Source organism: Oncorhynchus masou, chromosome 29, assembly GCF_036934945.1.
Source record: "Oncorhynchus masou masou isolate Uvic2021 chromosome 29, UVic_Omas_1.1, whole genome shotgun sequence".
NCBI classification, from domain to species: domain Eukaryota; kingdom Metazoa; phylum Chordata; class Actinopteri; order Salmoniformes; family Salmonidae; genus Oncorhynchus; species Oncorhynchus masou.
Window position 1 is genome coordinate 67,674,882 of NC_088240.1, and position 14,153 is coordinate 67,689,034.

Sequence of the window (14,153 nt, forward strand, 5' to 3'; positions counted from 1 at the left end):
TACACACAGCAGACCCACACCCAGTAACCGGTTCCTATTACCTGTAAGTCTGCATTCCCAAACAATGTTTCCACAAGGTTTGGCTGTCTGATTGACAGCCCAATTGTTCATTTTCTCTGGTAAAACACACACCTCTTAGAAAGTGCTGACTTTATTTTAGCCGAGTGCTTATTCATGCACTATTAGGGTGCACAGTGAAACCACAGCAGTATATCTTACAGCAGTGGCCTAGTGTTGAATATCACACAGTATATCTATCCACCACCAATGTTCCAAAATAGATTCTATTGACTGACTTACATTTTCTCTGCTATAAAGACAAAATTATTTTAGATTTTGTGTTTCAGTGGCCACTTGGTTTGGTAAAGCAGAGGGAAATGGGGAAATGTATCCACTCTCAAATTGATGGGAGTCATCCAATTCAATCCATTGCAATCTCTGTGAGATGACATGAGAGGAAAGACGAGCGCATAATAATTAAGCTCTTCACCTATGTGAACTCTGACATAGGGGGTCACAAACCAGATTTGTCCTGCTACATGTTATGACTGGGATCACATGGAGTCTTCAGTGCACCCTTGGGCCTGACAGTCAGGTAGGAGAATTCCTTTTATGGGTTAGGCTACACATCAATGCACATCTGAGGGAGATTAGGCTAATAGTTTGACATGTGTATTTTCCACCAAGAAAAATCTTTGTCAGTGCATAATTCATTTTCCGACAGTGTCACACTGTTCCTTATTATATTCACAGACACTGTTATTAGTCTGTAGCAAAGACACTCATTATTTCCTTTGTCTGTAGATTTAGGTTGTTTGGATGCATTCCATACTAACAGCTGCATGGCTTTTGGGTGTGATAGTTTTGGGTTGGGCTATATGCTGCGTTCATAACCAAGTGGGAAAGTACTAATTACCAGTTGTCAAGTCGTAAATAACAGTTGGATGCATTCTTAACTCGTTGAGAAACGCTGACTGGCTAATGGCCAACAATCAGTGTCAACCATAAACTAAAAGTACAGTTATAATGCTTGTAAAAAAAAATACATTTAATTGCTGAAAATGCTGTTATGGAGGTAATTTCCTTAGTAGGTGACGTCAGAGGTCAGCATGTGCGAGAAGTCAGAGATCAGGGATGATAGACGAGTTTCCTACTAGATTTTACAAGTTGAAGGGGTGTTCATGTGGATTTTTTCCAGTTGTAAGAGGTAAAAACCACCTTCCCGTTTGGTTATTAACGCAGCATAAAAGGCTTTTGTCTCCAGGCACAGCCAATAGAAACAGTTGTTTTGAGTAAAAGCGCAGTACTGCATGTCTGTGCAGCACATACTATACACTATACTACCAGTCCATTAGGCTTTCAACAACAACTACCACAGTCATCTGAAATGTTACCACTTTAATGCGATTGAATTTTTAAAAGTCATTGGTAGAAAACATAACGTCTCCATTATCTCCAAAAGAAAATTCAAAATTTGACCGTTTCCTATAAAAAGGTAGGTGCTACATGTATGCAGTCCTGTAGCTGTCCATGCCGTCAATACCATTTCTTCCATGACTTGTATAACAGTAGAAGGCAGTAAAATGACATTAAAGGAGCCAATTAGTAACATTATTATGACAGGTCACATTGCTTAGAGAGAGATATTGTTGTAGTAACCTGAAGGTCCACTGGGGGGAGCTTGACTAAGCATTTGACAGTGGGAGGGGTTGAATCCACAAACTCACATTATGGTCTTACACACTCTTTCAAACAATCCTTTATACACACACACACACACACACACACACACTTCACTCGTTGGGGATATCGATGACAAGGTCAGCCTCTTCTCCTTCCCCCCTGTTGTCGTCTCCTCTGTCTGAGTCTCCGTCGCTCTTTCCCTCTTCCACCGCCGCGTCTCCACTCAGCATCTGCCTGGGCACCCAGTTGAATGAGGCGCTGGATGTGGGAGGGGCAGTCGGGCCCGCTGGGAAGTTGGCTGCTAAAGGGGCCACCACCTAAGTGGAGGGAGGTAAAAGGAAGATGGAATGAGAGATGCAATGGAGAAAGATAGGGGTAGATGACTTGGACTGAGTCCCAAATGACACCCCATTTCCTTTATAGTGCACTACTTTTGACCAGAGCTCTATGGGGTTGGAATAGGGTTCCATCTGCGATGTGGTTTGTCTACTGAGGAAGAATAACCCTTTAAATGAATGGTCAGGAATTGAAAATGAAAAGAGTCCAGGATATTATGGCAGTACATTACTTCGTTGATGATGTCCCAATGTTATGGACCTTCCTATAGCCTGCTGTAGGTCTGAAACCTAACCTGTCATATGTAATGCAGTTCTACTGTAGAAACACCCTCTTCTAGACCCTAACTCAATAGCCTACGTGCCACATGTCTGTTCCCTCATCTGTGATCTCCTCCTCCTCCCCTTCCCTGATGTCTCTTTCTTGTGTTTGGGCGCCTTTATCTCTTTCTTGTGTTTGGGCGCCTTTAATCTCTTTCTTGTGTTTGGGCGCCTTTAATCTCTTTCTTGTGTTTGGGCGCCTTTATAATCTCTTTCTTGTGTTTGGGCGCCTTTATAATCTCTTTCTTGTGTTTTGGCGCCTTTAATCTCTTTCTTGCGTTTGGGCGCCTTCAATCTCTTTCTTGTGTTTGGGCGCCTTTAATCTCTTTCTTGTGTTTGGCGCCTTTATCTCTTTCTTGTGTCTGGGCGCCTTTAATCTCTTTCTTCATTCTCTCAGCTGGTGGAGCCAAATACTCTGGTGGGAAGGGCAACTTCTCGTTTCACTCTCTCTCACACACACACACACACACACACACACACACACACACACACACACACACACACACACACACACACACACACACACACACACACTCCAAAACAAACATACACACACATTAATAATGCCCCAAATCAAAACAGTGATTATCATCGGTAATGAGAAAACGATAATGGCAACAATCAATGATGCTCTAGTTATTGATTGTATAGATTCAGTGAGGTGAACGTGATCATAACTCACTGTGTTGAGGTAGGGGGTACTGACGGACGACTGGAGAAGGTTCACTCCAGAACGAGAGAGGAGAGAGAGATGGGAGGATGAAGGAAGGCCTACACCTGGGCTACTTCTTCTCCTGAGAGTTCACAAGAGAGACAGTTGAATACATTTATTTATTTAACCTTTATTTAACCAGGCCAGTTGAGAACAAGTTCTCATTTACAACTGCGACCTGGCCAAGATAAAGCAAAGCAGTGTAACACAAACAACACAAAGTTACACATATGATAAACAAACATACAGTCAATAACACAATAGAAGAATCTATGTACAGTGTGTACAAATGCAGAAGAGTGAGGAGGTAAAGCAATAAATAGGCCAGAGGCAAAATAATTACAATTTAGCATTAACACTGGAGTGATAGATGTGCAAGTAGAAATACTGGTGTGAAAAAGAGCAAGAGGATAATTAACAATATGGAGATGAGGTAGTTGGGTGGGCTATTTACAGATTGGCTGTGTACAGGTGCAGTGATCGGTAAGCTACTCTGACAGCTGATGCTTACAATTAGAGAGGGAGATTTAAGACTTCAGCTTCAGTGATTTTTGCAATTCGTTCCAGTCATTGGCAGCAGAGAACTGGAAGGAAAGGCAGCCAAAGTAAGTGTTGGCTTTGGGGATGACCAGTGAAATATACCTGCTGGAGCGCATGCTACGGGTGGGTGCAGCTATGGTGACCAGTGAGCTGAGATAAGGCTTTGTTGCGAAATAGGAAGCCAATTCTAGATTTAATTTTGGATTGGATATGCTTAACGTGAGTCTGGAAGGAGAGTTTACAGTCTAACCAGACACCTAGGTATTTGTAGTTGTCCACATATTCTAAGTCAGAACTGTCCAGAGTAGTGATGCTAGATAGGCGGGCAGGTGCGGGAAACAAGCAATTGAAGAGCATGCATTTGGTTTTACTAGCATTTAAAAGCTGTTGGAGGCCATGGTAGGAGGTTTCTATGGCATTGAAGCTCGTTTGGAGATTTGTTAACACAGTGTCCAAAGAAGGGTATATAGAATGGTGTTGTCTGCGTAGAGGTGGATCAGAGAACCACCAGCAGCAAGAGCAACATAATTGATATATACAGAGAAAAGACTGTGGCACCCCCATAGACTGCTAGAGATCTGGACAACAGGCCCTCCGATTTGACACACTGAACTCCATCTGAGAAGTAGTTGGTGAACCAGGCGAGGCAGTCATTTGAGAAACCAAGGCTATTGAGTCTGCCGCTAAGAATGCGGTGATTGACAGAGTCGAAAGTCTTGGCCAGGTCGATGAAGGCGGCTGCACAGTAATGTCTTTTATTGATGGCGGTTATGATATCGTTTAGGACTTTGAGCGTGGCTGAGGTGCACCCATGACCAGCTCGGAAACCAGATTGCATAGTGGAGAAGGTACGGTGGGATACGAAATGGTCGGTAATCTGTTTGTTAACTTGGCTTTCGATGATTTTAGAAAGGCAGGGCAGGATGGATATAGGTATAATACAGTTTGGGTCTAGAGTGTCTTCCCCTTTGAAGAGGGGGATGACCGCGGCAGATTTACAATCTTTGGGATCTCAGACGATACAAAAGAGGTTGAACAGGCTAGTAATAGGGATTGCAACAATTTTGGCAAATCATTTTAGAAAGAGAGGGTCCAGATTGTCTAGCCCAGCTGATTTGTAGGGATTCAGATTTTGCAGCTCTTTCAGAACATCAGCTGTCTGAATTTGGGTGAAGGAGAAGTGGGGCAGGGCAAGTTGCTGCAGGGGGTGCTGAGCTGTTGGCCGGGGTAGGTGGAAGCCAGGTGGAATGGTAGCCAGGTGGAAAGCATGGCCAGCCGTAGAAAAATGTTATTGAAAGTATCGATTATCGTAGATTTATCAGTGGTGATAGTGTTTCCTAGCCTCAGTGCAGTGGGCAGCTGGGAGGATGTGCTCTTATTCTCCATGGACTTTACAGTGTCTAAAAACTTTTTGGGACACTGTGCTGCAGGATTCAAATTTCTGCTCGCCTTAGCTTTTCTAACTGACTGAGTATATTGGTTCCTGACTTCCCTGAAAAGTTGCTTGTCACGGGGACTATTCGATGCTAATGCAGAACGCCACAGGATGTTTTTGTGATGGTCAAGGGCAGTCAGGTCTGGGGTGAACCAAGGGCTATATCTGTTCTTAAATAGTGAGACAGTGAGAATGGCAAAGATGGAGAGAGTGCAGTAATAGAAAGAGTGCAATTTGAAATATTGTCTGTGTTGCTGGCATGCTGAATCCTCACTTCTTTCCTCCGTCTCTCTCCCTCTCCCTGGTGCCCTCTCCTTCACTCAGAAGAGGCTGTGGCATCAGAATCTGTCACAACATGACAATCTGACACTGTACATCAACATACTAACATGATCCATACTGAAAATAATCCACAGCAAGGCAGCCTGATCAGTATTGGTTGAGCTATGAAGAAAATAACAGATATTGTGGAGAAGTAAACATTGGGTGCTTAAGACCTACCTGAGGAGTCCTCGTCCACCCGCTCGTATTGTAACAATCGGTCCAACAGAAAACTGCAAGAGAAGGGAATAGAAGCCCAGGAAAGACCATATTTAACTTTGAACATGCTTGTACAGTATGTGTACACACTCAACAGGGGTGTATTTATTAGTATCACATCGTAGTAAAAGGTTTTGCTACAGTGTGACAAATAAATACACCCCATCTGTCCAAACAAAACAAACTTGTAGATTCACCCACCCACCTGTTATCTCTGGACACTGAGCAGCTTCTTCTGGGATCTTCTGAGCTCTTCCTGAAAACGCTCCTGCTCCTAAACGGAGACAAGTAGCGAAATACAACAGTTCAACTCTATAAATTACAGTTCCTAGGCCAATAGGTGTTATAATAATAATAGCACGTCATTGACAATTGGATGAAACATTCATACTCACATAAACCATGAATTTCAATTTGCGTTTGAGATTTGTGTAGTTCTGCTTGTAGTCCACCTCCATATCGGCATTTCTGATGCTGTGGTTGAACCGTCAGTGGACCTGCTATACCGGTAGGGAAATTGTTAGTGCCGTGGTTATGTTAGCTATATAACAGCAGCTTGTTGGCTAGCTCACTGCTAGCCTTTCCAGTGCATTATCGTTGTTCTTTAAAAGTATTTAGCTGGAAGCAGAAGAATAGCAACTGAAAACGCTTGCAAGTAGGATAATAAGGAGACGAAACCATGTCATTATAAAGTTAAATATCTTGAATTAATATGAAATATCCTTCATACCTCTCGTTTGAATGAATACGTACGACGTGCTCTTTGTTTACGTCTGTTCTTCTTCTTCGTTAGGATTTGGTTGTCAGTTCGCGTATACCGCCATCTACTGTATCGGCGTGTGAGGCCATTCACGGCCTACCTACATGTGTGTGTGTGTGTGTGTGTGTGTGTGTGTGTGTGTGTGTGTGTGTGTGTGTGTGTGTGTGTGTGTGTGTGTGTGTGTGTGTGTGTGTGTGTGTGTGTGTGTGCGCACCATTCTTCTTTTTAAAATTTATATTGGCGGATCGCAACCAACTGAAATGTACTGGATTGTGAGACTGGGCACAACCTCCCTATTGCGTATTTCTCATGTATTTGTCTTTTCCGCCTGTATTTCCACCTACTGGAGTGAATTCCTTACACTTTATGATGCAAAGGTGAAGAGAAAAGGATGGGGAAAAGGGAAGAAGAATGACCTTACACACGAACCCTACAGTTGCACCCATTAAAACCTCACCTCACCACTAGTTGGGAGTCATTTTCAAGCTCTGGAAGTGACATTTAAAACAGTTGCCGGGGCCAGACATAGAGCCAGAATGAAGGAAAATAATCGGACCCCTGCAATGGTCACATAAATAATATACGTAAACGAGGGGTCTTGGCTATTTTATGGAGAGTGAGAGCTAGTCAGACCCATGAACAATAGGCCTTATCAACTAATGATTATGGCCCAAACAAGATGACCTTGAATACAGAAATATATGGAATACAAAAGCAGCCGCATTTCCTATAGAGAATTGTTCTGTTGCCTATTACAACAAGTGAATCATGTTCAGTGTGTGCATCTCTGCATGTGAGTAATATTGATAATAATGCATTGTGCTAGTGTTCTGTATTCTGTCCACCCACAGTACTGGAGTAGACTACAGTGGTTTGTTTATGGAGCTGAAGGTGCAGCTTGCTCACTTCAGCAGAGCAGACAGCAGTCACATCGTCAGGACCCAGGACAATGAATTATAGATGAGGAACATTCCAGAGATGAGTCATGCTACCTCTGCACACACACAGCCAACCAGCCAGACTGTGTGTGTGTGTGCATGTGTGCATGCGTGTGAGTGTATTAGAATGGGAGAATGCTAGAGGGAGAGAGGAAGGCAAGGAGAGAGTGTGTGTATGCCTACGTGTTTGTGTGTGTGTGTGCGTGCGTGTGTGTGTGTGTGTGTGTGTTTGTGTGTGCGTGTGTGTGTGTGTGTGTGTGTGTGTGTGTGTGTGTGTGTGTGTGTGTGTGTGCGTGCGTGTGTGTGTGTGTGTTTGTCTCTGAGGGGGAGAATATTGCTAGAGAAAATGCTAACTGCTTGCTTTTATACCAGTGCTCCCCACTCTGTTTTCTTTATGTCAGGAAGAGAAGGAAGAACAGATGGAAACTGATCTCAGTTAGTCCTACATCTACCAATATTTATGTTCAGTTTTAACACCAACATTTTATTGTTCACAGTTGTCATACTGCCCTCTCCATACGCCCTAGATAAGTTAGTACGAAAACAACATAGGCCTACCAAAATAAATACACAGCCTCTCTCTCCTATCCCTTCCAGGCAAACCCCCCCCTATGAAAAATGATATCCCCCTACATCCCGACCCACTGCCTGATTCTATCCCCTGACCGATTCCCTCTTTTGTTTCCAAAATGACAACAGCAGACAGAAATAGAATCTTCTCCACCGTGCAATGTCATAAATCGCTGCTGCCTGCCTGCCCATCCTGGCCAGCAGCTGTGGCTCCCTCCCTCCTTCCTTTCCTCCCTCCCTTTCTCCTCAGTGCTAATGGACGTTAGTCTTCAGCCAAGCTGCATGTAGAGAGAGGGAGAAGGCTACTGTCGGATGGTGTTTGATGTTGACCCTTGTCTGTTTAATTGTTTCTAGATAAATCTCCATTTGACTGGTTGGATGTATGTATGACACTCATTCTCTCTTCATACTAATTGTTTTGATGACCTCAGAGAGGGTATCTCTTCCTATTGGGTTCTCTCTCCATATCTGCTCTCTGTCTATCTGTCTCTCCCTATCTCTCTCTGTCTATCTGTGTCTCTCTCTGTCTATCTGTCTCTCTCTCTGTATCTCTCTGTCTGTCTGTCTCGCTCTCTGTGGATCCTTCTTAATCTCTGTGTATCTCTCTTTCTCTCTGTGTATCTCTCTTTCTCTCTGTGTATCTCTTTCGTTCTCTCTAATTTATAATTTTCTCTTGTCCTTCAATTCATTGTCACTGTCCCTCCCTCTTTCATCTTTACTCTCTCCCTATCTTTTATTACACCTCTTTAGTTCCCTCTTTTCATTGCCAAGAATCCCTTGTTTGCTTTCCCGTCTCGTTAGGAGAAATTGGAATGTACAAAAATCACATAAAAGACACCAACAACAACTACAATAAAAGCCTTCTCCCTGACCATAAGGTAAGTTGCAAAAGTTTATCATTTTACCCTTGTGTTTATGTCTAAAGGAAAGTCAGGCAATAGAACGTTTAATTCATTATGAAAGAGGTTGTGTTTGGGAAAAGGCTCTCCCATAAAATGTAATAGGCTGTATCGATGGGACATTTTTTAAGTACATTTTCAATGGCACAACAATATCACGTTCAATAAATAAATGACTTCAAAACTCATAGGGAAAACGATTATCGAAATACATGCATGCTGAACTTACTCTTTAGTTAAATAACTTAAGTCACTATTCTGTCACTATTTGACATTGTTTCTCTGTCTGTTTTTCCGTTCTCTCCTCTCCCCTCATGTTTGTCTGTGTGCGTGTTACAGGAGAAGCTGATCCAGGCTATTAAAAGAATAAAGCATGAGGTAGACGAGTGCTGGGAGGCAGAGAGAGAGACGTACATATGGTCTGTTGGTGTAGAGGTACGGTGCTGCCAGTGCATCGTTTACCACTGTCATTTACTTTTCATGGCTTATTCCTTTGATTATTTCATTCAGTCCTGAATATGATCATCTGTGAATGTATTAGTGTGTCAGTAATATTACAAGCATTTTGACTGATAGTGGTGAGAAATGTTATCTAGCAACATTATGATAAGTATTTTGTAGTATTTACATATTTAGCATTAAAATTAACTGATGCGTGTTGGCTAAAGCTGAAAAATCTGTCTCTCCCAACCAGGCTAGTATCCTTCTACTACCCACTATATAGTAACAAAACATAGTAAAAACCTACTACACAAAAGAGTAAAGTCTGTCTCTCTATCTATCTCTCAGAGATGTTTTGATAATCTGGAACGGGAGGTCCGAGCTGAGTTCCAGAACCTCCATCGCTTCCTGGATGAAGAGGAGACCATGGACATGGAGCGACTGAAGAAGGAGAAAGAGAAGAGGGTGAAGCTGCTTAGGGAGAGAGAGAAGAAGATTGCCATGCAGGGAAGAGATCTGGAGAGAGGCATTGCCACGCTAAACAACAAGCTGGCCGAGGAGGATAGTCCCAAACTGCTCAAAGTGAGTGAGTTAGGGTGTTCAGGCTATTGTTCTAGCACTGCACCTCTACACTGTAAAAAGAGGGATGCCACTGTTGTTTATCTGAAGTGCTTTTTTTAAAATGGTATGATCCTAAATTAAAATTTGGTTCGTTCAACCTATTCTATTCAATTTGCCTGAAATCAAATAACGAATTTGACAGATCAATGTGATTTTTTTAATTGAATGAAAGCTTCTAAATTGCTTTCAACACCTCATGGGCATCAATGTTGCATAGTGGTGAGAGCAATGTAGCAGTGCCAGCCTATCAGAAATGTTGGAGGCATGGCCTATTGGGGGCGTGGCTTTCTGTTTGTTATTTTTGGCCACCTGTGGGAATGAATGTCATTCCTGATAATGTGTTCTGTTTTTTTAATGATCATATGTTCACTGCCAGCACTGGAACTGAAATGATATCTGCTTATGAACTGTGATACTAAAGTGCATGGAAAGGCGTCTATTGATGAGATGGTTACCATTTGGTTACAATATCATAACCAGTTAATGTGGAAATATTATGTAAAGAAAGTGTTTGGATGAATTATTTCATGTTATGGAACCAATTTACTATCTTGATTAACAGGAAATGTATTTCATTTGGATAGGTAATTCCAGAGTGAAAAATCTACTTGGTACAACATGAACAAAAATAGTTCTACTGTATATACACTGAGTGTACAAAACATTAAGAACACCATGTCCATGTCTCAATTATCTCAAGGCTTAAAAATCCTTCTTTAACCGGTCTTCTCCACTTCATCTACACTGACCGAAGTGGTTTTAACATGTGACATCAATAAGGAATCAGAGCTTTCACCTGGTTTAGTCTGGTCAGTCTATGTCATGGAAATAGTAGATGTTCTTAATGTTTTGTGGATTAGTTTGCATTTATGTTATTTTTAGGTTTAACCAAAGGTTTAATCCCACAGCACCCCCTTTGCAACCCCTCCTCGCACCTCCCCTCACCCCCAAAAAATAGCTTTTTGGGAACTAACACTTCACCTTCCCTCTTACTAGCTCTGACTGCTGATAACTACTTTAATGAGGACAAATGTACTTACTATGACTGTGATATGTAGTTGTCCCACCTAGCTATCTTTAGATGAATGCACTAACTATAAATCGCTCTGGATAACAGCGCCTGCTAAATTACTAAAATGTTCATGTAAATCTAGTGCAGGGCTGGAACTAAAGCCTGCACACTGCAGTAGCCCTCCATGAGGAGAGTTGACCAACAATGATTATAAGATGAGACAAACTGTCATAATTGTTTATGACAAGTCATGTCATTATTACGACCACCGTCCAGGTCTTATGATGAAAGGTTGGAGAGCAAAGTGTTACAGAGAATGTGATGAATGGCAGGAGGGAGGGAGTGATTTGGGGAGGGTCAGGGGAACGAGAAGCTTGGAGTACCTCCGCAGAATCTACTGGATGCTGCTTTCAGCTTCCACAACCGCTAGCCTACGCTGACATTGCAGTCCTCAAGGACCACCGGTCAGCTTATTGCCTTCTCTTCTGGCACTCATTTGATCAATCATTGGCTAAAGAGTCTAAATCAATTTCTCATTAAAAGGTTGGTGGACAAAAAGCAACACACAGTGCAGTCCTGGAGGACTAGCTGAGGTTTGGCACCAAACAATGATTGAAAGAGAATATGAACTGCATATTGAGTTCACGAGGGCACAATTTTCATTTGTTTTCTGATGGAAAACAAATTGAATATACATTTTTATTGGGCACCTTTATCAATGGAACAAATACACTGTAATGTGCAATGTTGTTTTGAGTGCTTTAAGTCTTTCACTACTATTATGACCATTCCTTTTTTCTCTCTGAAGGAGATTCAAGACCTCTTGAAAAGGCAAGTGTTTATATTTAATTATTTAACTGATTATGACTCCATCTATTTCTCGTGTCACAAATCACTCAACTTGCAACTTCGGCATCTCATTTCTCTCTCTCTCTCTCTCTCTCTCTCTCTCTCTCTCTCTCTCTCCCTCTCTCTCCCCCTCTTTCTCTCTCTCTCTCCCCTCTCTCTCTCTCTCTCTCTCTCTCTCTCTCTCTCTCTCTCTCTCTCTCTCTCTCCCTCTCTATCTCTCTCCCTCTCTCTCTCTCTCTCTTCTTCCTCTCTCTCTCTCTCTCTCTCCCTCTCTCTCCCTCTCCCTCTCTCTCTCTCTCTCCCTCTCTCTCCCTCTCTCTCTCTCTCTCTCCCTCTCTCTCTCCCTCTCTCTCTCCTCTCTCTCTCTCTCTCTCCCTCTCTCTCTCTCCCTCTCTCTCTCCTTCTCTCTCTCTCTTTGACATCCCCCTTTTTCTTCTCTTCACTCATTCTATCTTCTCCTTCTCTCTTTGGCATTCCACTTTCTTTCTTCACTCTCTCTAACCTCTCTTTCTCACTCATTTCCCAATCACTTCCATTCACATTCTTTTCGTTCCCTTTCTCATCCATCTTTGCACTCCTCTTCCCCTGCACCTCTCCCTCTCTCATCCCCCCCTAGGTCGCAGGTGGCTTTCATACCGCCTCCGCAGGTGGATGTGGAGGTGCGATCAGCACACTTTGTGGGGCCCATCCAGTACAGGATATGGAAACACATGAAGAGCTGCCTGTACCCAAGTAATGAACATCATATCATTCTGTGACATTAGTATTGTTATAGTATTGTTTGTTATAAAATGTGTATAATGCTGAATTTAAGAGATTACGCCTTCTAGTGACGTAGTGCTAATGTACTGGTATATCTGTTTTTTACATTCCTACTTAAAGGGATCCACTTACACATATACCATTAGACAATTCTAGATTACAACAATGCAACTCACCAGAGCCCCCCTCCCCCCCAGATATCACTGAAGTGACCTTTGACCCAGAGACAGCCCACCCCCTCCTCACCCTCTCCCCCAGCTGCACTTCTGTGTGGTTCGAGGAGGACAAAGTTATCCCCAAGGCCTCGGAGGAGGAGCAGCCCCCCAACCCCCGCTGCTTCCACTACTACTACAGTGTCATGGGCCGAGAAGGCTTCATCACCGGACGCCATTACTGGGAGGTGGAGGTGGGCCGCAAGACAGCGTGGCGGCTGGGTGTGGCCAGGGAGGACGTCCACCGGGGGGAGATGGACTCCAGCGGGACCAGTAACGGTCTCTGGACCCTATCCCTGAAGGGAGGGGCCATCTTGGCCTGTACAGACCCCAAACCCACCAAGGTCCCGGTGTCCATCAGGCCCGTCCGGATCGGAGTGTTCTTAGACTGTGAGAAGGAGGAAGTAGCGTTCTATAACGCTGTTACCATGACGCCGCTGTACACATTCTCCATGGAAACGGTGTTCGTTCCGCTGATCCCCTTCTATAACCCGTGTGACACGGACGATGGGAGGAACCTGGGTCCCCTAAACCTCTTCAGCCCCTCTATATGAGAGTACAGAGAACCAAGAAGAACCAAGGTTGTACTGCAGTACATTTCGTTTGGGGATGCGGTGAAAGGATATAGAGAATTTGTAAATGGTTTGTTTTATACAGTGTGTGTTTCTGGTATAATTTCATAGCTGGCTGGAAGCATGATGTAAATTGTATCAGTTAGAAAATCCAATGAGTTTATTATATGCATTTACATTTACCAGGGAAGGCTGGTGTGAGGAGCTATAGGAGGACGGGCTAATTGCAATGGAATGGAATCAATGGAACGGAGTCAACGAGGTTTCCATATGTTTGATACTGTTCAATTTATTCCATTCCACCCAATACAATGAGCCCATCCTCCCACACGCCTCTACTGACATGTACCTAACCAGCTCTATGGTATAGCACTATCAATTCATGTTTATGCCATTGCGTTCAGTTGTTTGCATTGTGGTTTGAATACTGACATTTTATTGTCATTAAATACACAAATAAATAGGTAAACAAATTAACACAAAACCTTGGTCTGTGCCTATAACACCAGAATGTGATATTTTTGTCATAGTGTCACATAATAGGTTATGAATGTAGAAAAACCAGACTAAGGTATCGAAAACAAGTCCCAAAACTGAGCAAAGGCCAAATGCCAGTATCCTAGTGGGGGTAGATACCACGGGGCCTCAGGACTTAACAGGAGGGGTTAACTGCACAATGATGTTACCTTTGGCCCATCTATAAATACTGTGGTCATGCATCCACAGCTGTGACACTTTGTCAGCAGTCCAAATGTCACCCTATTCCCTATATAGTGCACTACTTCTGACCAGGGCCAATGGGCCCTAGTAAAAAGTAGTGCACTAAATAGGGAATAATGTGCCATTTGGGATGTATCTATTGTGGCATGGGTATGGGAGAAATGTAGGGGAGGGGGGTGGGAAGAGGGAGGAAGAGGACACACAGGGTGACACTGGAGAGTGTGACACTGT

General features: G+C 43.2%; 1 protein-coding gene across 2 annotated transcripts; it reads left to right on the forward strand.

Annotated features, from left to right (window-relative positions):
• Window positions 1–482: 482 nt before the first annotated feature.
• Window positions 483–14,061, forward strand: LOC135520373 (zinc-binding protein A33-like). 2 transcript variants are annotated; one of them, XM_064945873.1, is made up of 7 exons: window positions 483–595; window positions 8,636–8,712; window positions 9,073–9,168; window positions 9,523–9,756; window positions 11,616–11,638; window positions 12,273–12,388; window positions 12,616–14,061. In XM_064945873.1, exons 2-7 carry the CDS (start codon window positions 8,647–8,649, stop codon window positions 13,182–13,184), a joined length of 1,104 nt encoding a protein of 367 aa, XP_064801945.1. In that variant the 5' UTR covers window positions 483–595; window positions 8,636–8,646; the 3' UTR covers window positions 13,185–14,061. The 2 variants fall into 2 exon arrangements, with proteins under 2 accessions (XP_064801945.1, XP_064801944.1); XM_064945872.1 differs by lacking the exon at window positions 483–595 and adding an exon at window positions 6,062–8,214.
• Window positions 14,062–14,153: the final 92 nt, after the last annotated feature.

Coding starts and splice junctions, on each gene's coding strand:
- LOC135520373 (XM_064945873.1), top strand. CDS start 8,647: ATGTACAAAAATCACATAAAAGACACCAACAACAACTACAATAAAAGC. Junction 8,713..9,072: donor GCCTTCTCCCTGACCATAAG/GTAAGTTGCAAA, acceptor TGCGTGTTACAG/GAGAAGCTGATCCAGGCTAT. Junction 11,639..12,272: donor ATTCAAGACCTCTTGAAAAG/GCAAGTGTTTAT, acceptor ATCCCCCCCTAG/GTCGCAGGTGGCTTTCATAC.